The sequence below is a fragment of the Chionomys nivalis genome, chromosome 19, assembly GCF_950005125.1.
Source record: "Chionomys nivalis chromosome 19, mChiNiv1.1, whole genome shotgun sequence".
Classification (NCBI taxonomy): domain Eukaryota; kingdom Metazoa; phylum Chordata; class Mammalia; order Rodentia; family Cricetidae; genus Chionomys; species Chionomys nivalis.
Genome location: NC_080104.1, coordinates 12776563 through 12803239, shown reverse-complemented (window position 1 = coordinate 12803239; position 26677 = coordinate 12776563). Strand labels below are relative to the sequence as shown.

The following is a 26677-nucleotide window of genomic DNA, read 5'->3' as shown; positions in this document are numbered from 1 at the left end:
ACAGGAAGAGAGCGAGCCACTGAGCCTGGGTTGGGCCTCTGAAAACCTCAGAGCCCACCCCCAAAGACACATTTCCTCCAACAAGATCACATCTACAAGTCCTTTCGAATAGTGCTATTCCCTGGTGATCAAGCATTCAAATCTATGAGCCTATGAAGGCCATTCTTATTCAAGCCACCACAACTTCCAAGTACAAGTAGCACGTACACACACACACACACACACACACAGAGAGAGAGAGAGAGAGAGAGAGAGAGAGAGAGAGAGAGAGAGAGAGAGAGAGAGAGAGAGAGATATTACAATCTTCTGTTTCCCATGTTCTGTAGACACCAAGACGGAAAAGTCAATGCTACCTACCCTAATTCTCCCCACATTGGTCACCTCTGCTTATCTCTCAAATCTGCCAATGACTCATTTACCAATGCCACTGACCTTGAATACTAACTTCGTCATTTGGGCAAACCCTCCCTATTGAGATACATGCATCACTTAATCTGCAAATGAAACTTTCTTATATCAATTGCTTAGGGTTCCCCCTGAGCCTGTACATACCAGTCCTGAACCAAGATAGAAAAATGAATAAATCAAACCAAAATCTAGCTGGCTACTTCTACCACTTACTCAAGTTAAAGAGCCTCAGAGACAGACAAGGAGAGAGTACGAAAAGGAGGCTAGAAGGCTGGGCAGTGCGGATGCACGCCTTCAATCCCAGCACTGGGGAGGCAAAGGCAGGTGATCTCCGAGCTCAAGGCCAGCCTGGTGAGTGGTGAGTTCCCAGATAGACAGAGCTACACAGAGAAACCTACCTTGTGGGGAGGGGTATTACAGGGAGATTCAGGGAACTTGAAAAACTACAAAGGAGTCATGTGGTAGGGCATAACTTTATCCCCAGCACTTGGGAAGCAGAGGCAGGAGTATCTTTGCAAGTTCAAGGGCCAGCCTGGTCTACATGGTGAGTTCAGGCCAACTAGAACTACATAGAAAGACCATATCTCGAAATACATCAAACTCAAAACCTACAATGGAATGCACACAGAATGAAGAAAGGAAAATGAATACTTTTTAAGGAACAAATCTCAGTGATGTTAAGCCAACTTCAAATAAAAAAAAATTTAAATCATAAAAAAATGTAAATTGCTTTGAGTTTCATACATTTTGATGCTCACTCCCCTCCAATTCTTTCCAGCCCCAGATCTACCCCTTTCCCTATCCACCCAACTTCACATCTTTGTATCCTTTTTTTTTTTTTTTAACCCATAAAGACCAATTTATGCTGCCCAAACATTCTTGGATGTGTCCTCTTCCATTAAAGTATGGTCAAATTACCAGAGGCTACAGTCAGGGGAAGAAAAAAAACCAAAAGCTGATGTTCCTTCTTAACAGGTAACAATTAATTGCCCACAGCTTCATGGTTAGGGGGTGGACTTGGGGCCCAACTCCCATCTTCATGCTGGAATTTGGTCTGGCATGGGCTTGCACAAGGCTTGTGCATGCTATGGCAACCACCGTAAATCCATATATGTAGCTCCCCTGCTGTGTCTCGAAGACTTCCTTGTAGCCATCACTGGCTCCAGCTCTTACACTTTCTCCCCTTCTCCCAAAATGATCCCTGAGCCTTGGGAGGAGGGGCCACAGTCTATATGTTTCATTTAGTGCTAAGCATTTTGCATTCTTTCTCTGCATCTTGATCAGTGGTGGGTCTCTATGTTAACCACCCTCTATTGGAATTAGAAGTTTCGCAGAGAAGGGTTGAGTGCGGGAGAGTGGTCCCAGGGCCCCAACTCCGCATCTTAGAAAGGTGAGAAGTCAGGAGAATGGAAGAGCCACACTGGACAAATGCTAATCACAAAATGACTGATCAGTATGACAAAATGACAAGATCACATAGACTTTGAAGCTTCAAGCCATCTGAGAAACAGACAAGACTGCACATGTGCAGATACATAACAGTCTCTCGGCAACTCAGAGTAGACAGACAGGAAAAGCCAACCGCCAAAAACTCAAACTCTACCCATCAATTTGACTCCGACCTTATTCTATTTAGAGACACTGAAGCCTACAAAGCAGACATTATTTCCAAGTGGACTGCGTCACCAAGATAGAACATACCCCAGACCATAACGTTCTGATCATTTAAAGAACTGAAGGACTCATGAGTATGAGACAAGAAGATTGTCATGAGTTAAGACATAAACCTAGACGATAAGTTCTGGTTCAGCCTGGAGATCCTTTCTCAGATAAAAATAAAATAAAATAACCAGGAGGCTAGAAAGAAGACTAGAACTTGCTGTTCTTCCAGAGGACCCAGGTTCAATTGCCAGTACTTACACAGCAGCTCAGAACCATATGTAACTCCAGTTCCAGAGGACTGGATACTCTCCTGGCCTCCATATGTATTGTATGCATGTGGTGCACAATACATACATGTAGGCAAAACTTATATGTGTAAAATTTAAATCAACAAAATTATTTTAAAAAATACAAGGATTGAAATCATGTAAAACCATATAAGGAATAGTCTCAACCCATAATGCAATCAGAACTCAGTAACAAAATATTACTATAGTGTGGTACAGTAGATACAGAATGCAAGCTGCAAACATCATTTTTAAAGTGTTCTACCATCCACAAACGGGGAAGACATTGCTGAGCCTGTTTATTCAGCATAACAAGTCTAAGTATCCTTTTTCATGCCAAGTCCCCAAAATCCGATACTTGACAGTTAACAGTGCATTTCCATTTGGAGCAGCCCTGCTCAAGCACCCACTAGCTGTACCAGCCAGCTGGACAGCACAATTCTATACAGTAAACCAACATGTTACAGTCACCTTATCCTCACCTATTAGCAAGTTGTTACTGTATCTTTCCTCAAAGGGGAAAAAATCTTATGACCTAACAGGACTTTTTAAACAGTTAAGCCTCCCTGACCAAGTCATTCCACCAATGGATGTTGCTAGCCTGTCTTCAAACTCTTTTCTTACACACTGTTAGAGAGGGCAAACCCAATGTTTTCAGCCACAGTTCTCAAACGGGTCCACAATGACCATGAGCACCTGCTGTCTACTCTGGCTATACTCCGCCTGCCTTCCCTACAGACACAAGAGACACGCCGGCCTTGGCCCAAGGTGGTTTGTGCCATCTATATCACATCATGTTTATACTTCCTCCACTGGCCACACCTCCTAATAGTGCCACTCTCTGTGGCAGCCATTTTCTCTTAAACTACCACAGCTGATCTGGGCCCACAGTCCGTGTTTCAGTCCATTGTGATGGGCTAAGAAACAGCAGCAGGAGCCGGTAGCAACTGGGTACACCACAGCCAGTCAGGAAGCAGAGAAAAATTATCTTCAGTCTTTTCTCCTTCTTATACCCTCCAGGATCCCTAACTAAGGAATGGTGCCACCCACAGTGGGAGGGTCTCTGCATCTCCATTAATCTAATCAAGATAAATCCCCCACAGGCCCACCTTAATGAGACTGTAGATGTCATTAAAGGGATCATCACCTCTGGGAACAAAGTCACCTTCACAGTTACCCTTTTGCCTTGTGCTTGGTCTCTAAAGCCTAACTCAGAAGCATTCCTACTTTGCCAAAGATCTCTCTGTTCCATGGGGCCACAACAGCTACCTGAAACTGGGTAGTGTACAAAGAAAAGATCATTTCTTACAGTTCTGAAGGCCTGAGGTTCAAGGTCAAATGGTCACCTCCAAGGTCACATTATCTTGCTGCCACGTCACAGCAAGAGGTCAAAGGTCCAGAGAGCACACACACAGGACAAACCCATTCTTATCACTCCCTTCCTAGCAGCATGAATGTGTGCATGAAGGCAGAGTTGAAAAGCCCATCAACAGTGTTGCAACAGTACTTTCACCGCCAAACCCTAACCTTGGGAAATGCACTTACCCCACAGCACCAGGGATGTCAGGCACAGAGGAATACTCCTAGTGGAGGAGCCTTCACTTCTCCCGATTCCAGCACATTTCTCATAGCTAACCAAATCACTGTCCACATACAGCTTTTGTCTGCAGGCTTCCCAACAGGCATCAAACACCATCAGCACCCCAGCAGGCTCCTCCATCTGCCCATCTTCTCCAATGAGATGTGGATTTCAGTGGGGGGTAGGCTCTTCCAAGCCTGTCCTTCCTGGGTACTCTCCCAGTCCATCTACTATTGCTACAATCTTCAGAACTGGCTTTGCCCTCCTTAGAAGTTAACTCTCTGTTAGTAATCCTTCACTCTGGCTGGTCCTCAAATTCCCACTGTGGTTTCCAGGTCCTGAACGGATCTTAAATCCTGAACAATGCCTGAATAATTATTTGAGAAGTTTAAAAGAGGATGCATTGTTTCCTAAATCACATGAAAATTAAAGCCAGGAAATTAGAGTTCACTTAAGAAACAGGGAAGCTGGTGAGAAGGCACACATCACAGAGGACCAGTCAACAGGGAACAGAAAGCAATCGGATCAGCCAGACCCTAATAAAGCACAGGTCCTCAAGTCTTTAAGAAACTGTCCTTTGACTGAGGTGTTCACGCCACCCGTCTCAATGCTGGGGAACAAAAATCAGGAGAAAAAAAGAAGCAAACCTGGAGAAGACAAACTCCCATCTTAAAGTGATCAAAACAAAACAAAAGGGTAAGGGAGGCAATGGCAGAAAGTCCGTGTATGGGCAGGCAGGGTCCTGGTCAGCCTGCGGTCTTCTTTTCTCTCCAGGGAGCCTGGCAAAGCACTCTGATCTGGAACAGAAGGGTTTCTTGAGCCTCCAAAGAATTAGAGAGAGGTAGAAAACCAAAAAGGGAGGGTGGTAATGGACTCAAGGCAATCCTAAGACACTGAAATGCTATATGAAAGTTAAAGTAAAGGACACAGTAAGACAAGCCATCATAAACATGAGAAACTCTAGTATCGAAGCAAAACTCAAAGCAAAAAAGTAATCCACAGAGCAGTATCAAGATACACAGAGCACAAGCTCTAGCTAGACAAACAGAAATAGCTACAATAGGAGATCTTAAAATTGCACTATTAAGTGCATAATATTTCAAAAATTAAATCAAATTTTGATAAATTGAGAAATCTCAAGCTCACCCATCTTGTGTAAACCGAATATACCTTCATTTAAAGCATCTACAGAGGCCAGTGAGAAGGCTCAGCAGGCAAAGGCACTTGCTGCCAAGCCTGAAGCCCTGAGTTCAATTCCCAGAACCCAAGTGGTGAAAGGAAAGACAAAACTTTCACAAGCTGTCCTCTGACCTTCACATGTGCTGTGTGTATGTGCTCTCTCTCTCTTTCTCTCTCTCTCTCTCTCTCTCTCTCTCTCTCTCTCTCTCTCACACACACACACACACACACACACACACACACAATAAAAAATGTTTTAGATAAACCATCCATAGAATACCACTCAAAGATTCTAGGTCCCAAAATCTCAGTAAGTTCTAAACAAGCAAAAATTACATAAGCCATATTTTCTTTAACAATGTAAATCGTACAAGTAACAAAATAGCAAAGTATTTTTAAAGCTAGCCACATAGAAATATTTAAATATTCTCAATTTTTGAACCAATTTTTAAAACACAGTGGTAAGCTATTTAGAAAACAAAACAACAGCACACAAAAATGACCAGAACATTCACACTATTCAGAGAAAACTCAAATCCTTCAACACAGCAGTTCATACCAAAAAACAAAAACAGAAAACAAAGTAACGTTGAGAAATGTATTTTAAAGCAAAGCCACAATACAGCAAAAACACCAGCTTTCTGAAGGAAAAGCCCATCTTGCCCAGGCTCATCAGAGGTGAGCTGAGATTCTTTTTAGACTTTGTAGGTGCATTCGACCAAATTTTAAGGACAGTGAATCTTTATTAATAGAGTTACTTTAAAGTCTACAGAAAACACAAATGAACTATGAGTCTTTCTGTTTCATATGAATCTGACTCCAAGAGTAGAGAGACGGTTTCACATTGGATGATCTACTAGCGTCAAAACAGCACTGGGTGAGAAAACGGCAAGGCCGTCTTTCCAGCTTTTTGTTGCTATTGTTTGTTTGGATTTTTCTTTTGTTGTATTTTGTTTGTTTGTTTGTTTTGTGAAACAGTTTCTCTGCATAGCCCTGACTGTCTAGGAACTTACTCTGTGAATCAGGCTGCCACCATGCCCAGCTATGCACAGCAAGGCCATCTTAACAAAGACTGAAGAGCTCCCTCCGACAGGATTCCACAACCTTCTAAAAAACTAAGAGCAAAGGGAAGTTACCTGTCCATACAGCATCTATGTCAAAACTGCCAACTTAAAGGTGAAACAGTGGACAGCCCCATTAAAACCAGAAACAGAACAAGACTGCCGTTACTTAACTTAGACATAGACCTCTTAACATAGACATCTGAGCCAACAAAACATGCAATAAAATTAAAAAATAGTATCACTATTCAAAGATGGTATCAAATATTCCCTAAAAAAAAAAAATCATGAGAGCTAAGCAGTGGTGGTGCACACCTTTAATCCCAGCATTCAGGAAGCAGAGGCAGGTAATCTCTGAGTTTGAGACCAGCCCGGTCTACAGAGCAAGTTCTAGGACAGCCAGGGCTACACAGAGAAACCTTGTTTCAAAACAAAACAAACAAACAAAAAAACCCTCTAGTAAAACACTGAAGATGCAAAAGTGATCATTTAAACATACACGTAACAGTAACATAACAGTGATCAAAACCAAATCAGGTGTGGTGACACACCTTCAACTCCAGCACTAGGGAGGCACAGGCAGTTCGAGGCCAGCCTGGTCTATAAAGTGAGTTACACACACATGTGACTAGATATAAAACTCTGAACTTGTGGTCTAATCCTGAGGAGGATCTGTATCCCGTCCCGACAGGCAGCCTCCCAGAATTGTCTAGATTACTGCATCTGGCTCCTACGGTGGCTTCCTGACCTCCACCCAGGGAGACATTTCACAATATGGCCACAAAATGAATCAAACCCACAGCTGACCTGTCATTCCTCTGCCTAGAGTAATCTCATGGCTTCTAATATTTAAAATAAAGCCCGGTTTCTCCTCATGGGTCCATATGGTCAGGCCCCGTATCAATGCAGTCCTGACAATCAGGCCACACTAGCCTCCTTTTGCTCTCCACATGGTGGCAGCACAGGGCTGACAATCCAGGATGTTCCTTTCCTGGATCTCACAAGGTCCTGGCTTTCTAAAATGGCACCCTCTTTAATCATACTCATGTCATCTCTTAGTTTCCTCACAGAATCTAAGATTCAAGGAGCTTCTTTCCCTGTGCACATTCGTATCTCCTAACTAGCGTCAGCAGCAAGAGCGTTGCTCTAACTAACGCTCTTCTCCAACACTCAGTTTTAGCCACCTGTCACAGGGTGCATGGCAGCTAACATCTGTAATCCCAGAACTCAGGAGCTGAGGCAGGAGGATCATTTTCCAAACCAGCCAGGACTACAGAGCAAGACCTTGTCTCAAAAAAACAAAAAGGTTATGTCGTTCTCAAGAGACTGGCTGTTACACTCAAGAAAACAGGACTCTAGCACAGGATTAGGAACTCAACAAATCCTGGTCAATGAATGAATGCTTCCTTCTTCCTTTAGTTCCTAATAGTCTACGGTTAGGCGAGTATTTCTGCAAGTCCCATACGTTGTTGGCCTACACTGTTGTCTTTGGTTGTTAGTTTTTTGTCTGTTATTGTTGAAGCAGCCTCCCCATTCCTCCCTCCCCAAGTGTTAGGTTCAAATGCCTGTACACTCTGCTACTAAGTCTCTTTATAGAAATTAGGAATTACTATACAGTTAGGTCTCCCTACACCTACCCGCCCTCTAAGTTCCAAACTTATGGATATGACATAGTAAGCTAAATGCAAAGCTTTAAATAAAGCTTGATGGTCTTGTTGAAATTATTCTTTAAATGTCTTTTTAAAATTCATGTAAAATATTAGAAGTAAAAAAAGCAAATCTTTCAAGTTATAATCCACAAACTTTCATGTCAGTAACCAGCAGAAAAGAAACATTCCCTAACGTGATACTTGGGGGGAAAATGTTAGGTTTTAACAAGCCCGTCCATCTTGCCAGTGGAGAGAGAACCACAAAGGATTGCCTCCTAAGGACTTACACCGAGTCGATCATCGTTCAGTTTGCCCAGAGGTGCTCATTAAGTGCGGCACACAGAAGTACAGCTGGAGGCTTGTGGGCACCCTAACTATCTAATTACTTCAAGCAGAGGCTACGCTCTCAGTTTTTCACATGTTCTTTTTATTCAAGGGTTTACTCACAGGCAGTATTTAAAGTCAGGCTTTTTAAATTAAAGGCCTAAACTACGAAATTTTGCAAATATGACACTGGCAAAGAATGAGCGTCTGGATAATTTAAACCCTCATTATCCTGGAGTCCAAGTCTGTAACACGGAACGCGCAAGATCGCTATCATTCAAAACAAACAACTGAGAAACCACAGGTGCTGGGTAAATTTGTCAATGAAGAGAAACCTAAGTTTCAGGCTTGCAGAGTATGAAACCAGCAACTAGTTCTTCTGTGGCAGAGCATCCACTGTGCTTCAGAACTTTGCCTGTAAAGTCTCTTTCTCCATCATCAAATCTGCGTATCTCTGCTGAAGCTCTTTCTCTCGTTCCTGTTGCCGCTGCACGTCTTCTTTTAGACACTTAAAGAGAAAACAACATTCCAGTTACATCAAACCTAATCTACTTACGTTCATCTATCTTACAAACAGCTGGTTAGCTCACAGGTCTCAGAAAGGATACATTTCCCAGAGACACGGTTGATATCTTTGCTACGAAATGAACACCGCAGTCATTCTTTGCTCTGGTCACGTGATTACCATCTCATAAAACCACTGCTGTTATCCCAATAAACAAGTCACTATAGTCTTTTCAATACTCAACACACTGCAGACAGCCCTGACTGCCCTGAAGGGGCAGGGGCAAGAATGCACACGAAGGAGTTCAATCTAAACCCAATGTGGCCAAAGGATCGGATGTCCTGGAATGAGCAGCTTAGGCTCTCAGCATCTTCAATCCCAAAATTAAAGGAAGCTGCTTTAGTTTCCCCAGAGCCACATAAATAGCAAGTCACTAAGTTTCAGGGGAACTAGTTACAAGATTTACTTATCTATCCTTGAAAACAGAACAGAATGAGAAAAGCCTTTCCAACAGCAATCACTTGTTTGTTACCATCTACCCACAGACAGGTCTAGACTACAGACTCAAAACCCAGTGCTTGCAAGAACCAACTTCAGAGATAACCTGCCAGGAGGAGGAAAAAGGGGAGGCTGAGCAAATCTCCACAGCTCTCCCTCTGAGCAATGAGGCAACACAGGGAGTTACCTCTAGCCTCCGGGGAATAGCAGAGTCTTCGTGTTTCTTGAGTTCTTCAAAAGTGCGTAGCTCCAAGTGAGCCTGTTCAATTTGGTCCCATAAGTCATTCAACTGTTTCATGAGCCCCATAGCACGAGACTGGTAACCGCCAAGCAAAATTTTCATCTTCTTTTCCATCTTTGCAGCTCTCTTGGCTTCTGTTGTCATATGACCTCTGTTTATCTGGGGAATTGGGGAGGGAGTGGAGAATCACATCAATATACATGAAAAGGGCATATTATTAAATAACAAGACAGAGTAACAAAAACAAAACACACCAGGGCTCCTCTCACTTCACTGATATATAACACAAAATTGGCCTCAACAGGAATTACCTTACACCCAAACACTCCTCCGTACCTTCACCCACAATTCAATCCCAAAGCAGACTAGTTTTGGAGCAGGGGAAATGCTGTCTACCTTGTGCATGATGTCTTTGACCACTCATCCACAGTCACTCTAGACTGCCACCTAGCTATTGTCTTCTTTTACGTCTCAAAATTCACTTCAGAACCACACATCTGTTCGCCTTTTATACTGAATAATATTCCACTCACGTACAGAAAAGGCCCACTGGAAAAGTATTTTTATACCCACTTACCCCCAGCTTATTTTATTGGAAGTCAAGAGTCAAGTAAGTCACTGGGGTAGGTACATGTATGTACCTTGGGACATTAGGTGGAGCTAAAACTACTTTAAATGAAGCTCCTTTAAACCCATCATTCTTTCAACATTTTATACAAGTTTTTATGCTTCTGCAACTAACTTGAACCCATGTATGCTGTTGTTCCTTATTTTACTCTCGTGGGTAGTAAATCAAGTAAGTTCTACAGCATGACATCTGCCAAGAGGACCAACTACTGGTGGGGCAGGCAGCATGAATGTGGGTAAGAACCACTGGGACTACCCCGCATGCCACCCAGCTGTTGTGATGATGGAGCAAACTATCTGGCCTCTTTGCCTTCATTTTCCCATCAGCTTAGCAAAATGGCAGTCACTGCTGACAGTTAACTATGAAACTTAAAGTGGATAATGTATGTAAATGCTCTCAGACACCCAGAACCTGGCAGAGAATAAGCAATCAACAACTGTGAGCTCTAATTACAATGACTGCTTTATAGATATGAAGAGTCCAATCATTTCATCCTTTCTAATCATTAAAGGGATGAGGGAACAACTTAAAAAACTTTAAATTCCAGCTTCAACAAAAGACAATGTGGATGTCCTGAGGGGGGGGGAAAGCAGAGAACATCTGTGCTTTCTTTAAGTGGGCAATGTGCCTTCTGCAAACCACCGTATCAAATGCCATACACTGGACCTCTGTACTACAATGCAGTGTTATCAGAACATGGAGTCTTGGTACTTCTTTGACTTGAAGAGAAGATTTTCTAACCATGAAGTTCAAACGAGGTGAAGGGTTCCTGAGTACAATGAACCAGCAATTTTCTTCCCAGCATATACCCAAGTGAAGACATGTCATGGCAAAAAAACAAATACACCATGTTCATAACACTATTCAGAACCCCATCATCTACCTACTGTACATGGTAAACAAAATGAGCTCTTACCTACACTACGGAGCAGCACCCAGCCATAAAGAGCAGGGAAGTACTAGAACATGCTACAACTCAGTGAACTTGCAAGACTCGATGTTTAGCAAAAGCAGTCAATCACAAATGCCAACACATTACATGATTTCACTTCCATGAAGTACCAAGAATGGATAAATCTACAGCATGAAAAGCAACTAGTGCTGTCTACAGCTGCACAGGTTAAGAAAACGGAGGGACTGCCACAGGTACAGGGTTTCTTCCTGGGGTGAGGAAAATGTCCTAAAGGTAACCGTAGTGGCATCTACACAGCTCTGCGAATACAGGAGAAACAGCCATCTGTTTACCCTCAGGAAGCTGTCTGGGCTGTGAGATTTACATCTTAAAGAGTGTCCTAACCGTGGAAAGATTATTCCCAAGTGAGAAACAATCCTCACCATTAGTTCTTCTCCATATAACAGAAGAACCTCCCCCGCTTCATTAAGAAGAAATATTTTTAAAAAACTATCCTCATAGCCCTGGAGCAAATGACCCAGCACCCAAGTTAGCTCACAACCTCCTCTAATCCCAGCTCTGGGGTACCCAATGCCTCTGGCTCCTGTAGGCACCTGCATTCAAGTGCACATACCCACACACAGAATCAAAAATAAATTTAAAAAAATTAAAGCTTCTCGTAATTTTGTCTCACAACACAGTCAAGGAGAGAGACAGTATTTTACACTTCCTCTCCCCAAGTCAAGCATTCTTGGAGCAGATCTTTTTTAACTAGTGGTTTCGACCATGGCTAAACTTCTAATTATCTGTGAAGCTTTTCAAATTGACCAGCTCCAGATTCTGATTCAATGATCTCAGACCACTGTCTCCCAAGTCCCCAGAAAGTTCTAATGAGTAGCCAGGATGGAGAATGGATCCAGCTGGGATCAGCAGAGAACTAGTACCAGCTGTCTTCTCAGCCACACCCACTAACAGTCCTCCTTCCACAGGAGCTGAGCAACGAACTCCACAGCTACATCAAGGTCTGTACTGTAATGCAACACAATCTAACACCCATATAAGACTTCACTCACACGTGGGTTTCAATACATACTCAAAAATCCTTAAAAGCATCAAATTTCAAGTTAGTACGGTGTGTCTTAAAAATTAGTTATACAAATTAACATTTTCATTGGTTAAGATATTTCAATTAGCTTTACATTGACCACACTCCATAGATATTCAGTTTCCAGCTTGGTTAACAGCTTAATACCTGTGTGCAGAAACCATTTAATTAGCCATCGTGGTACATTTAGCACTGAGTCCCCTGTCTCTGGGAATTACCTCACTCATATAGTTCAGCTGTTTATTATTCCCAAACCACCAGAGACTTTAAAACTTCAAAGTTGTTAGTTTCCAGTTATTGCCAACAATTACACTTCATTCACCTCAAGTTTTATAAAAATCTTCTGGCTTAACTACAGTTTAGATAAAATAAGCTGAAACACAAGAAAAAGATTATTGTCACTAACTATAAATATAGTCATCAGACATAAAAATGAAAGATAGCTATCAGACACCTGTTATCTAATTATTATATACACTGACATATGTGTATAATTGCCATAATAAAGTTCACTACTCTGGATGCTAAGTTAATTTTTTTTAGTTGGACTTAATGAAATTTATTTTGAATGACAGAATACTGGCTTAAGGAAATAACACACCCTCCTATAGCTGATTTACCATGTTCTTCTAAAAGGGGAAGGGGAGTAGGCTTTCAAACCACTACATCATTTTTGTTTGTTTGTTTGCTTTTCAAGACGGGGTTTCTCTGGAGCCTGTCCTAGAACTAGCTCTTGTAGACCAGGCAGGCCTCGAACTCACAGAGATCGGCCTGCTTCTGCCTCCTGAGTGCTGGGATTCCAGGCGTGTGCCACCACTGCCCGGCCAAACCATTACATCTTAAAGATGATTACACTGCCAAATGTGACGGCACACAGAAGCAGGTGGACATTTGTGATTTTACGGACAGAGTAAATGTTCTAGGCCAGCCAGGCCTACACAGTGAGTCACTATATTTAAAAAAAAAAAAAAAAAAAAGTCACTCATCAACATCTTTCAAAACCTGCCATTCCAGGGGGCTGAAAAGATGGCTCAATAGTTAAAAAGCTATTGACGCTGCTTCAGATTCAGAGCACCTGAGTTTGGTTCTCAGCACCCACTTAGGGGCTCACGTCTACCTGCAACCCTATTCTGGCCTCTGTGGGCACCCATACATGTACACATACACTGACACATATATAAAAACACAAAAGCTGACAGACAGTGGTGGTGCACACCTTTACACCTTTGCCTTTAATACCAGCACTCGGGAGGCAGAAACAGACCAGTCTTACAGTTTGCAGCCAGTCTGGTATACAGAGGGAGTTCCAGGACAGCCAGGGTTACACAGAGAAACTCTGTCCGAGAAAAACCAAAATAAACAAACAAACAAATAAATGTTTTAGTACTATTTAATTATTTTTAAAGGATAAACATCTTCTATCTGAAAATATGAAATGTAAAATATTCTAAAATCTAACAAGTACTGGGCACTGACATTTACCTCAAGTGGATACATTTAACCTCATTTGATAGGTCACAAAATTATTTAAAATGCCATATTATAAAAATTTAAAAAATAAAATTACCCTCATGCTATTTGCATAAGGAATATAAGAAACACACTGAAGCCATCCCAAGGCTTCTCACTATGCACATGCAGAGACTTCACACTCTGCAGGTTCTTAACAGTCGTGGATAAGGGGCACTCAGCCGGCATGCAGCAGGAGCAGGGGAGATGCACTCTATTGATGCCTCGCTTTTTAACCTCATGCCCTAGCTCCAGAACTCAGGAGAAGTTCATTTTCTTTCACCTGAGTTCTGAATTTGGTGGTGGGCTTTTTGGCAGCTACCCAGCCTGTCTGACGGATATATGTTAGAAACTGCACGTGTACAAATTACTCAAGACAAGAAAAGCCCAAATAAATAACGATCTTTGTCTTTGAGGTCTGCATCTTACATAGCCAATTAGGATCACATGTGCAAGTGGGCCAGGCTTCCACCTGTGAGAAGGTGCCTTCCTCTACACAAACCACCATGCAGGCTCCCTAGAAAAAACAAACATGGAGTGCAGGTCCGTCAATCTTCAGGAAAGTATTCTAAATCTAAAGTCAGCCTGAGTAATTCAGAGAGACCCTGTCTCAAAAAGTAAAAGGCAGGCTGGAGATGTAGCTGTGGCAGAGCATCTGCCTAGCATGCCTAAGGCTCTAAGTTTAATCAATCCCCAGTACCAACAACACGAAGACGAATATGAATAGGCTACCCTCTAGTCAGCCTGGCCCCTCAGCATTCTCACTATCTAACTGGCCTACACTTGAGCACAATGTTAATAAACCAGATGTCCTCTGGGCTCAAATACAAACATCCCTGAAGAAATTCACACTGGGAAAGTGAGTGGCTTGATGCCACCAGACAACTCCCTTAAAAAAGGAAAAAAAATTCCAGACACGTAAACAAGACATGAACTTGTATGTCCCCCACATAACAAGATTTCAATGCTTGAATGAAGCTATTAATATTTCTAATTCTTTTATTCTACACAACCTATAAAACTATAGAAAATACCTCTGAGATGGTTCACAAGATTAAATGGTTACATTTCACAACTTTTTAAGCAGTAGCAAACATAAACATAATCGGTGTTTATCCAAATGTTACAAAAGCTACACTTTCCCGTAGAGTTTAAATGGTGAAATTTCTATTTGCACTATGAAAAACATGGCACATAATTTCAACTTAGTTTTAAGACTTTCCTTTCCTTTGCATACTGAGTTTACACACTGAAAGGTTGTGAGTACGGCTGGAGAGACAGTACTGCTCTTGCAGAAGACCCCAGTTTGGTTCCCAGCACCTACAAGGAAGCTAACAACCATCTGTAACTCCAGTTCCCGGGGATCCAACACCCTCTTCTAGTCTCCAGGGCCACAAGGCACACACGTGGCACACATATACGCAAACAATCAGGTGGATGTGCATTTTATTTAAAAAATAAAAAATTTTTAAACATAAGAAAAGTATGTGTGCACACGTGTGTACTGTACAAAGTTTTAGGTGACTACATCTAGAGAGCTGGCTTATGAATAGTAAGTTTCTTCTGTAGTTTTTCTAATTCTCTCAAATTTTCTACGAAGCACAGGTATTATTTTTAGAAAAACGTCTAGAAGTGTTATTTTTAAGTGCATAGAAGAGAAACTGTCTAAAAAAGACTGGCCAGAGACCAATGGAAAACTGATGGTCCCCAGGAGATGAATCAGTGGACCATAAGTGTTTCCTCGGGTCATTACAAAGGGAGCTGTATGGGACTTATAAAAGTGTAATTGTTACTTTCAAGCTCACTGAGTTTGTTAAGGTTACTAAGCTTAAGTAATTCCAAAATAAACATATTCTCCTTAGGTCTCCAGTAGTGTCTGCAGTTTAAGTCCATTCCAGTGAGGTTCAGAAGCATTCAGAGCATCCTTCACTGAAACTTGCTTAAGGGCCAGAATATATCCTTATATAAAAAGAGATTTAGGGACACCCAAAATAAACACACAGCGGACGGCAGCTTACTACCCAGTCTATCACTCAGCTAGATGATTCTGTCACAGTGAGGATGCAGTTCAGTCACAACAACACTCACAGACAAGAGTGCCTCTCCTCTCATCACCATACTCCTGAATAACATCAAGTTTTTCCAGCGATCCTCCCTTCTACTGATGGATATGCAGGTTCAAGTAAATGATTACAGTCAGCATCCATCAGACTTGGCAGGCGTCAGACTACATTCCAGTGAAGTAAGCTACCATAAGGCAGAGCAACACAGAACATGTTGCATCTGCATAGACTAGGAAGTGAAACACAATTTGTAACGAATTTAGTTCATGCCAAGGAGGACTAAAACGGCTCTGCTGCTCAATCTCTGACCTGAGGCGTCCAGCTCTGATCTAAGTTCTTGTCAGAAAGGAAACTAAAAAATCTGCCTGTGCCCCAAAGGGCATGACAGCAGAATAGGGGAAGGAGAATTACAAAGGACTGAAGAGCCCTACTCTGTACCTCATGGCACCTCTTCCAGCTGTGACAGCCTCAGAACAGAAACAGCTACAGAGGCATTTCCAGCAGACTTCTCCATCCAGCACTGTCCACCAACTTAATCCTTAGCCTAAGTTTTTACTCTGAAGTATGAAGCACATTTTTCCCCATGTTAAAATACCTGCCTTTATAATGAAAAGCCCTGAAAGATGGGATTCACAGTACAGCCAATTCTGCTGAAATATAACCCTCAAGGAAAGTCGGGGTCCTTGGCAGAGTTTTACAAATACACTGAGAAAGGCCTTTAAATTGCTATCTGTGTTCTTTAAGCCACTTATTTCCAAGAAGTCAACATTACATAATATTTCTTGACTACATTGACTGTGCCAATAACATATGGAGAACAGTGTCCCCACTGGGCCCGGTTTCTACCTCTGAGGAAAGCCTTTCCATTTTTATAACTAACATGACAAAATCCACTTTTCAGCCAAGCTTCCTCAATACAGCAGTTTAGTTATGATCTCAAATACTATTAAACTTAATGGCAGGACCTAAATTCAGACTTTTCATTTTGCTTCTGCACCTACTGGAAATTGCTTCACTCAAACTAATTATGTCTTCAGATGATTTCCTATTTCCACTTGAAGTGGAAACAAATTAGAACACTTCGGATTCTCTTTGCACTTCCCGAATACAGAAATGACTCAGCACCTAGCATCATCCGAAAATGAGGCCCTCTACTAGCATTTTCCAGATAACTGAAGCCCACAGAGCTGCTGTGTTCAGCCTACAGCAGTGACTTGAACACAGCGGTATCTGGTAATATTCACTAAATGCGTGAGTAAATAAGGGGAAATTATTTTATTTTTAACAGTCTGATGAAGTTTGTTTTACAATGAATGACAGCCATCCCTTGTTTTCTAAGAGTTATGCTCGCAACAGAAACTGAGCCGCTCAGTTACTCTGGAGGAATCACTAGAAACAACAAAGCTCTAATCTCCCAAAGGAGTGTATAATGGCCCAGGCACAGGACTTTCTGCTGCATGTGAAAATGCCTTCTGTAAGCTGGGCTTGCACAACTTTCCTGAGCTCTCATTTCTGCTTGTGCCTTTACAAACAAATGTCTAACGAGTTTCTAGTTAATTCTGCCTCCAAAGCAGAATGGAATCCCTGCATTTGGTTATAGTCCAAAAGTCTTTACCACTTCTGATCTGTAACTACAGTGTGTGTGTTTAACAGGCCCTGCAGTGCACCAACACACCCAACCACATTCCACATCAAGTGAGATGGTTCTCTATTAGTTTTAACTATCTTACTAAATTTTTATTTAAATGCTAAGATCCGAATATTAATCATGAGTGTGGCTCAAAAACTACCCACAGTATAAACTTTAGAACTTATTTTTTAGTATACTTAGGAAATACCATCCATGACAACTTTTGATGTCATCTTGCGTGATGGGCTTGAGATGGGGCAACAATTTGGAATCACTATTCCAAAATTCAAGGCTGCAAAAGTCAAACACTAGCAGCCACAGAACACTGTACTTACACAGAAAGCTCACCTCCCTGAGTCTCAGTGAAGGCTTAGCAGTTAGTTTACACCATCTAACTACACCATCCCTCCCACGACAAATTCCGAACAATGTTTATAATTTAGCAATCAATTTAGAAGATGAATCAACACACAACTAAAATAAAATACTTTGTATTTCAAACCAATACAACTGTGTCTTCTGAAGCTTTGAGAAATCTGTGAATTACCGAAGGATATAAAAGACGGAAGCTTTGTTTATTTGGATCTCTGATTGCTTCTTTCTGAAGATCTAATAAACTCTCTTTTGAAATAATAAGAGTTTACCAATTGAAGGATTTATATTAAATATTCCTTAAAAGTAACTAGCTGGGCTAACAATGAGCCAAGTTAACCAGGAGTAAGAGAAAAATTACTCAGGCTGTTTTACTAATATTCTTCCAAAATCACCAACCCTTCAACAAAAATAGTTCAACGGAAGATTTCAGTTCCTGGTACTGAACTGAACAAAGAGAACCACATGTTTTTAATGACTGCTCATAAACGACCCAAATAAATCTCCAACGGAGTTAGCAGAGGCTCTTTCTGTACTTTTCCCTTCAGAATTCAACAGACTGATTTGACAGCGAAGTAAGAATTACGGTACTTTAAAGCACCACTCACTCTGGAACATTTATTTGCTGTCGCGAAGGTTGGTGGTACCTCAACAGACTAAATGAGATTCAGGGGGAAATTTTTTTTCTAAACAGTACAAAATGTCCTTGTCATTTGCAGCAGAAAAAGTTTACCCTCCTCAAAATGAGAAGATTTTCAAACTAAGTGAGAGATTGAAGTATTTCTATATAAATGTTACAAGGAAGCATTCCAAACAGCCTACCAATCAATTACAAAGCTGGCCTTAGATCAGGATTACACTACCTATCATTTACAAGAAACTAAAGCCTGCACAACACAAAGTATAACCTACAATTTAACCGCTCATGTTCTGTCTCCAAGAATTTTTAACTATGAATTAAAACAGAGCAACAGCACCACCTGCTGGAAGCTATAAAACTACAACACTCAACGGCCCCGGCATTGCAAGAATTCTTTAGAAAGACTAATTTCCTAATTCAGCAGGCATGATCATAGGTGTCTTATACATGTGGTTGTAAAGGTTAAATTAAGATGTTCATATTAAAAGATACTGTTTTTCCCGTTCGTTCCTCTGGTTCCACACAGTCCCAACCACCCCAAGTAATTCTAGTATATGGATCTAGGCCTTAACAAAAATACTCTCAAATTTGATTTCTGTAAAGAAAAACTGACAATCACATGAAAGAGGAATCTGAGGCCATTTTCTGCATCCATTTTTCTTTCCCCATCCCATCATGGCTTCAGAGGTATCTCTAAAACCACCATTAAGGACCCACAAGGCATGCAGGGTATAATGGTACAGTACACATCTTCAACCCCAGCACTTGGGAGGCAGACACAGGTGAATGTCTGAGTTTCAGCCCAGCCTGGGCTACCCAGTAAGTTCCAGGGTCAGTCAAAGTTACATAGTAAGACCCTGTCTCAAAATTTTAAAAAAATAGTAATAATAAAGACCCCCCACAAAGCAGCCTGGTGGGCTGTGAATCACAGTTTACATGCCACTGTAAATTATCTACAGATATTCTGGAATTCAAAATATGCACATTATATTAAGAAACCACATGCCATGAACTGCTGTTAAAAGGCTTCATGTTTTACAGACATAGGAGATCACAGAAGCCACTGTCTACAGAACAGCTCCACTCTAACTCTGGATATCAGGATACACAAAAATCTACTGAAGGTCTGTAAATGCTCTCTGGGCTACAGGCTCAAACTCCCACTGCTGTGATCTCACTGACCTAAACTGTCTTCAGCAACCAGCATCACTTTAGTAACTTCTGCCTGTGTAAAAGGTTCTGACTGACAGTGAAGCTGTCAAGAATACCAAAGCCATCAGCTGCCTGGGCCAAGTTTACTGAAGTCACCACAGGTATTACTTGGTTCACAATTTCAATTTAAATACATCTAGACTTTTAAAGGGATACTAGAAGCAATGGAATGGCTTTCAGTGCAACCATGGCAACCTGAACCCTAGGCAGACCCCACTTAGAAGGGAATAAACTTACTCCGAGACAAAGCTTTCCTTTGCCCTCCACTGAAGCTTGAGCACCCACATACATATCATGCACATATACACACAATAATAATAAAGTATTAAATATATAAATAAGTGGATACCAACCTCTAGTCTCTTTTCAAGAGATTCTATCCTGTCCTTTTTGCTAGCAAGATTAGCCCTTGTGTAGCGACTCTGACCAGGAAGATACAGGACTTGACTGTAGCATTCTTCCCACACCTGGTTGTAAGCATCACTGGAGAGTTCTCCGTGGCTCATTCCTTGTTTTACCACTTCCATCTCTTGTACCAGAACATCCTGGGCCTGTTTACAGTAATAATCTAAGTTGAAGCATACAATTTCCACCACCACAAAGCTTAAGACTAGTTTATTTCCCTTCTTCCTTAAACCAAAGGCAAGGTTTAGTTGGTCATTTTCTAGAACGCGACAGACAATACCCAAACCAAATGGATTAAGAAGCATCTAAGTAGGGACTAGGGAGATGTCTCAGTGGTAAGTACCTGCTTTGCAAGCTTGGAGGCCTGAGTTCAAATCCCTAGTACCCATGTTTTGAGGGTTTTTGTTCTTTTCATGTGTATGGGTGTTTGCCTGCATGGGTATCTGTGAATCACATGCATACAGTGCCTTCAGAGGCCAGAAGAGAGCATAGGATCCCCTGGGACTGTTATTATAGACACTCGTAAGTGGGTGCAGTTATTGAACCAGGACTTCGGGAAGAATGGTCAATGCATATAACCACTGAGTTATCATCTCCAACCCAGGTTGGTGTTTTTTTTTTTTTTTTTTGGTTTTTCGAGACAGGGTTTCTCTGTGGTTTTGGAGCCTGTCCTGGAACTAGCTCTTGTAGACCAGGCTGGTCTCGAACTCACAGAGATCCACCTGCCTCTGCCTCCCTAGTGCTGGGATTAAAGGCGTGCACCACCACCGCCCGGCTTTTGTTTTGTTCTTTGAAGAAAAGATCAGACATAACCATATGTGTCTGGACCTTCTGTCAGGCAGCCCAGCCAAAACAGAAAACTCCTGGTTCAGTGAAAGACAATATAGGATACATCCTATGTCTCAAGGATATAGGGCAGAGAGTGGTGGAGAAAGATACTTCATGTCTTCTGTAGACATGCGCATGGGCGCATACAACAAACACATACATACAATCACACACACAGAGAAGGCTCTAAGGGCTCTAAGATGCAAAATGATTTTCAAAAGTCAAGCATGGTTCTCCAAGAGTAAAACATCTATTGTTACTCGACATAACAGCAACACATCTTAGGTATATTCCAGTTACTATGGGCCAGAAACTCAGTTCAAAAGTACAACTTCCATTACCTCCAAAAGTCTTCACCATACCAGGTGTGAAACAGGTGGATCTCTGGGAGTTCAAAGCTAGTCTGGTCTACATAGCAAGTTTCAAAGTGGCCAAGGCTACATAGTAATTACTGAGTTTCTCTTTTAAATATAATTCTAGACACATTACAAACTAGACAATACTGACTTTAGTTTAAAGCTGATGAAACTAGGGCTCTTGTCTAAGACTATTTTCCACTGCTATTCCAGGGTAATTTGAAGGCCAGGCAGTACAAGATCAAGGATCACATCCAGTGAGGACCTTCTGATTGAATCACAAAGTGACAGAGAGCATCACTCACAAAAGAACTAGCTCGTTCCAGGAACAACTAACCCATTTATGAGGATTGAGCCCTCAAGAACTAATCACTTCTTAAAGCCCCACATCTCGATACTGCTACAATGGTAATCTCAACAGGAGTTGTAGAAGGGATATTCAAACCATTACTGCTTCCAACTAGAAACTTATTACTTATTATATAAAATAGAAATTCATGCCTTTGGTATTACTCTAAATAACACTTAAGTATTAAAAGAATTCAAAGACAGATTTTAGCACAGGAAAATGATAATAATAATTAAAAAAAAAAAACCTGTCAACCATGCAAGTAACATCCATGAATCCAAACTACCTTGCCACCAAAGTTTCTAAAACTAATAGCAAAGAGGGTGTTTAAAACATATCCTGGAGGCCGGGCGGTGGTGGCGCACGCCTTTAATCCCAGCAGAGGCAGGCGGATCTCTGTGAGTTCGAGACCAGCCTGGTCTACAAGAGCTAGTTCCAGGACAGGCTCCAAAACCACAGAGAAACCCTGTCTCGAAAAAAACCAAAAACATATCCTGGAGGCTAGGAAAACAGCTCAGTAAGCAAAATGCTTGTTGTACAAGCACAGGGTACTGAGTCTGGAACTCCAGCACCCACATAAGCTGGATGCAATAGTGTACCCCTGTAACCCCAAAATGACAAGCCTCAAGTCTGGTAAGGGAGATCCTGGCTCAAAAATAAGGTACAGAGCAACAGAGGATGACACCTCCTCTGGCCTCTGCACATGAACATAGGCTCAAGCACCTCCCACACACACACACACACCACACACAGATAAAAAGAAAAACAACAAATCCTTTGCAAAGATATCACATGACATTTACCCCCTAGCCATACTACCTTTGTTTCTGAGATGCAACAATGTAGCCATGTAAGTTCTGACTTTGTGACACACAGCATCTAACAAGTGCTTAAATCTCACCATGTAGATGTTCCTGTTCAACCCTACCTTTTTCAGTTCTTCTTTGGAGAACTTTTCATAAGGGCTATGCTCAAGATAGGTAATGTGCTCAGAATTGTTGGTAGCAAATCCAGCAGTTTTTCCTTTTTTATTGCCAGATGGTTCATAGGGGTGATGTAGAAGATCATAATGAAGCATAGTAATCATTTCTTTTTTGATCAATTCTTCACTTTTCTGTAAATCTGTTAGAGGTGGTTCTACATTTAAAGGTCTTAAAATAGTTTCATTTACCTAAAATTTTAAAACAAGTAAAATTATCAGACATATCTATAATATACTGTGCCTGCTTTAACAGCATGAACTAAATAGCAATTTCATATTTTCAAGAGTGATTTCTCCTCACTTCTACATCCCTCCCACTTCTAAATTCAAAGTGGTATTAGTGCAATGTTTTCAAAACTGATTTTGAGAACTGTGTACTATATTCCAGAAAGCAGATGAAACTTTGTGATAGTCTTTATGATTGAGATAAATAAGCACTAACACCATATAAAGAAAATAACTTCCTAAATCAGAGATTTCACTTACTTCAGATGGCCGTGGTAGATCCTTCTGAACAGCTTTGTGCATTCGCTTCATTTCCTTCATACGCTCAGCATCTCGTAAGGCCTGAAAAGGGAATTTATAACCATTACTGGAGCTCTACAGCAGCTAACATCAACTATTTCCAAAAGCTTACGCTACTGAAATCAGTGTACGGATGTAAAGAGGTAATGTCGAAGCCCAGGAAATCAATTTATTCATTCTCATTAGACATCAGACACTAACACAACTGAAGTACACTAGAGTGTTCTCCAGATTTCCCTGGCTCTGCCCACCATAACCACCTTTCTTGTCTAAATAGAGTTATAAACAGCAAAGAGATTTCCCACAACCCACCTATTCACTTTCACCCAAAGCTAGAGCCAGCCAATGCTCCTTAACCTTCCAATTACAATGATGTGACAATATATGAATACTCCATGCCACTTCTGAGAAAGTCAAGTAAATGTAACTGAAGTAGCTACAACAAAACAACCAAACACAGAAAGTGTCCACCTCTGCTCCCCACATTCACATGGTTCCCTGTAAAGTTAAGGAGCAATCGCCCTCAGCTATAGCCCACAGGCACTGAAGCATCTGGGATTATAACCAGGGATGACAAAGTTCCAAATGATGTGGAAGAAATCAACACAAGAGGAAACTTTAAAAAGTTGTTCTCTTCCTTTTAAATGATAGTATACAAAGCAAACAATCAGAGGAAGCATGTAGATCTTGGTGGGTGAAATCTGTGACAATGTAGAGGACCCCCACACATCTTTTTGTGAAAGTGCCACCACCGACTGACTGTCGGAATACTCTGTATAACGCTATATGGACACCAACAAGTCTAACAAGGCAGAAGAAGTATTTATATTCTTCTAGGCTTCTAAAAGTATACCATCTAAAGGCTACATCTAAAGATGCCATTTAAAAGAAATTTACAGGCTGAGTAATTAGCTCTGATGACCAGCTCTTGGGTATAAACCAGGCAACAACAGAGCAGTTTTACTTGAAAGAAAAGTTATAAAAAAAAACTATCAGGTGCCATTGTGAACCTTGGGAGACTTCATCTCTCCAGATCAGCCTACTGTAATAGTTTCTGTTTTTGTTTGTTTTCCCTCTTCACTAGCCCTTTCAAGAACGGAAGGAAAGAGACACAGCACACAGCCTGGCAATGACTGCCACTAGACTTCAGAACTAGTAATATGCTTTGCTCAAATACACACTGCAATTAATGTGAACGTCAATGTATATGGCTTAAAATAACACAAAAGGCAAACTAATGAATGTCCTGGAAGTCAAAGTGCAAGTTTTCAGTATTCCTCAGAGCAAGTCTTAACTACAGTTCCATGAAATGCTGGAACACGCAGGCACCACCTGGCAATCCTATTTCTGACACAGCAGCAGCAATAAAACAATATGCATTAAAAAGCACTTTGTTTTTTAATAAGGGTAACCTTCAAAGGAATGCCAATTAAGTTTGGTTAACCATCCTATCAATTCATCACAATGTCGGTGTTTCTTTCACCTATAGAGAAACAGGTGTGGGAGCTAACGCTTTTCCACAAGTTCCATGCCTGAGCAGGTAGGAGCCTGATGTTTACCATGTACCAAAGCTAACAACAGGGTCAGTTCATTCATCACGGCAGTTTCTGTACTAAAGTTTTATCCAACAGTTTAGTCCTCACATCTGCCCTGCTGCAAGAAAAACTGCAGCACGTTAGAGAAAACAAAGCGTGCTCTCCAGTGATGCTACTCTCACAACCACCCTGAGACCAAGGCAGACAAACAGCTGCAAGGGCCATGTAATGTCTGAGAAAAAAGAAAGCTAACTCAAAGTCATTTTCTCCTTTCAAATGGAAGTAAAACTATACCATGAGTGGATGAGCAAGCAATTGTACGCTGCATCAGTGTAAGAGGCTGGTAATATTTTGACACACTCCAATTTCCAAACCCAATTTTTATCAGTCTATACTGACCTAATACTACTCAAAATGAATCCAATTTCTATTTGTCTTTAACATCCTTTCTTCACTAGATTGAAGCAATGTTTAAAAGGCTAATCTGTGTGTTACTTGGAAAAGCATAATGAATGTCAGTGTTTAAACATACACACACGTGCACACAAACATTTCTTAAAAAGCCCATTAAGGTATTTTGAGTACACAAACATACATGTGAGCATATTATTGTTAAATGACATAATTTGAAGAATTTTGTTACGATATAAGAAAAAGTCAAAGTAGCAACCTGGAGACAACCATTCCTCCGTCTAAAGCAGTGGTTCTTACCTTTCCCAATGCTATGACCCTTTAATACAATTCCTCATTTTGTGGTTAGAACCCCCAACCATAAAATTATTTGTTACTTCATAATGTAGTTTTGCTACTGTTATAAATAGTAATGTAAATATCTGATATGGGACTCCCAGAGGGGTCAAGACCCACAGGATGAGAACCACTGGTCTAATGCCTACCAACATACACATGGCCACACTGATGATGCTTTCTAACGAGTCTCACCTGCTTTCGGGCATCCACATCAGCAGCATCTTCAATGTAAGTATCATCTATTTCACGTTCTTCCAACTCTTTCTCAGCATTTTCTGGTAGTACAATTTCAAAATCATTCTTAGGCGCAGGGAGGCCCAACAACCCTAGACGGAGATGTTCACGAGATTCTCTTTCCTGTAGAAAGAATAGGTTCTTTTCAATTCACACCATTAAGTATTGACTAACATTCTGTAAGAATTTACAGAACACCAGGGCATGGTGGCACATGCCTATAAGTACAAAACACAGGAGGCTGAGGCAGAAGGATTGCCACAAACACAAAACCAGCTTGAGTCTCAAAAACAAAACAAAAAAGTTTCTGAAACAAGTGGCTTGGGCTAGTAAGATGGCTCAGCCAGTAAAAGTGCTTGCTGCCAAAATAGATCATCCGAGTCTCCTTCAGAGGATGTACACGGTGGGAGGAGAGAACCAACTCTTGTAAGTTGTCCCTCTGACCCATACATACATAACACAGTATATGTGCACCACATATGCCACATGAATACACACTAAATAAGAAAATAATTTCTAAATGTTCAAATGTATAAAAATAAAATAATTAAAAGTAGTAATAACTCTAGAAAAATGACCCCAACTTCAGAAATGTTTTGTTTATTCTCTTGTCTTCTTAAAGAAGATCAAACAAAATCTTGACTGTGTATTTTCTGTTTCAAAATGTATCAAAACTAACTCTTCAGGGACAGAGAAAAAAGTTGTTAGGATCTACATTTGATTTGATAATACAAAAAAAGTGGGGGGATGGGGTTCCCGGAGAGATGGCTCAGCGGTTAAGGGCACTGGCTGTTCTTCCAGAGAACCTGGGTTCAATTCTGAGCACCCATGTGGCAGCTCACAACTGTCTGTAACTCCAGTTCCAGGGGGTCCAATACCCTCACACAGATATACACGCAGGCAAAACACTAATGAACATAAAAATAAAAAAAGTAAAATTTAAAATTTAGGGCTGAAAATGACTCTCAGTACAGAGCACCTGCTTAGCAGATTGAAGGTCCCTGGTTCAATGCCTAGCACTGAATATATAAATATAAAATAGAATTGACACTTACCATCTGCTTCACATAAGAGGGATCACTGTAGTCTGCCATTCCATCTTCGGGATTAATGTTTAACTTGTCTCTAAGTGGAGTTCTACCTGGGGTGGCATTAGTGACTGGTTTGGGGGTTGTTCCACTTCGGGGAGTCAGCCCTTCAGCTCCATTAGAAGGAGTCCTAGACAAACAGAAATCTAAGTCATCATAAATGCATAAAATAAGGAATAAA

General features: G+C 41.1%; 1 protein-coding gene across 1 annotated transcript in view; it reads right to left on the bottom strand.

Annotated features, from left to right (window-relative positions):
• Nucleotides 1–8231: 8231 nt before the first annotated feature.
• Nucleotides 8232–26677, bottom strand: part of Cdc5l (cell division cycle 5 like) — a 37704-nt gene continuing 19258 nt past the window's right edge. The window contains exons 10-16 of the mRNA XM_057794536.1: nucleotides 26464–26626; nucleotides 25367–25531; nucleotides 22851–22931; nucleotides 22311–22553; nucleotides 19798–19995; nucleotides 9340–9552; nucleotides 8232–8657 (exon numbers count right to left, since the gene is read on the bottom strand). Coding sequence (XP_057650519.1) covers nucleotides 8553–8657; nucleotides 9340–9552; nucleotides 19798–19995; nucleotides 22311–22553; nucleotides 22851–22931; nucleotides 25367–25531; nucleotides 26464–26626 — 1168 coding nt within the window. The 3' untranslated portion in view covers nucleotides 8232–8552. The remainder of the gene's footprint in view (nucleotides 8658–9339; nucleotides 9553–19797; nucleotides 19996–22310; nucleotides 22554–22850; nucleotides 22932–25366; nucleotides 25532–26463; nucleotides 26627–26677) is intronic.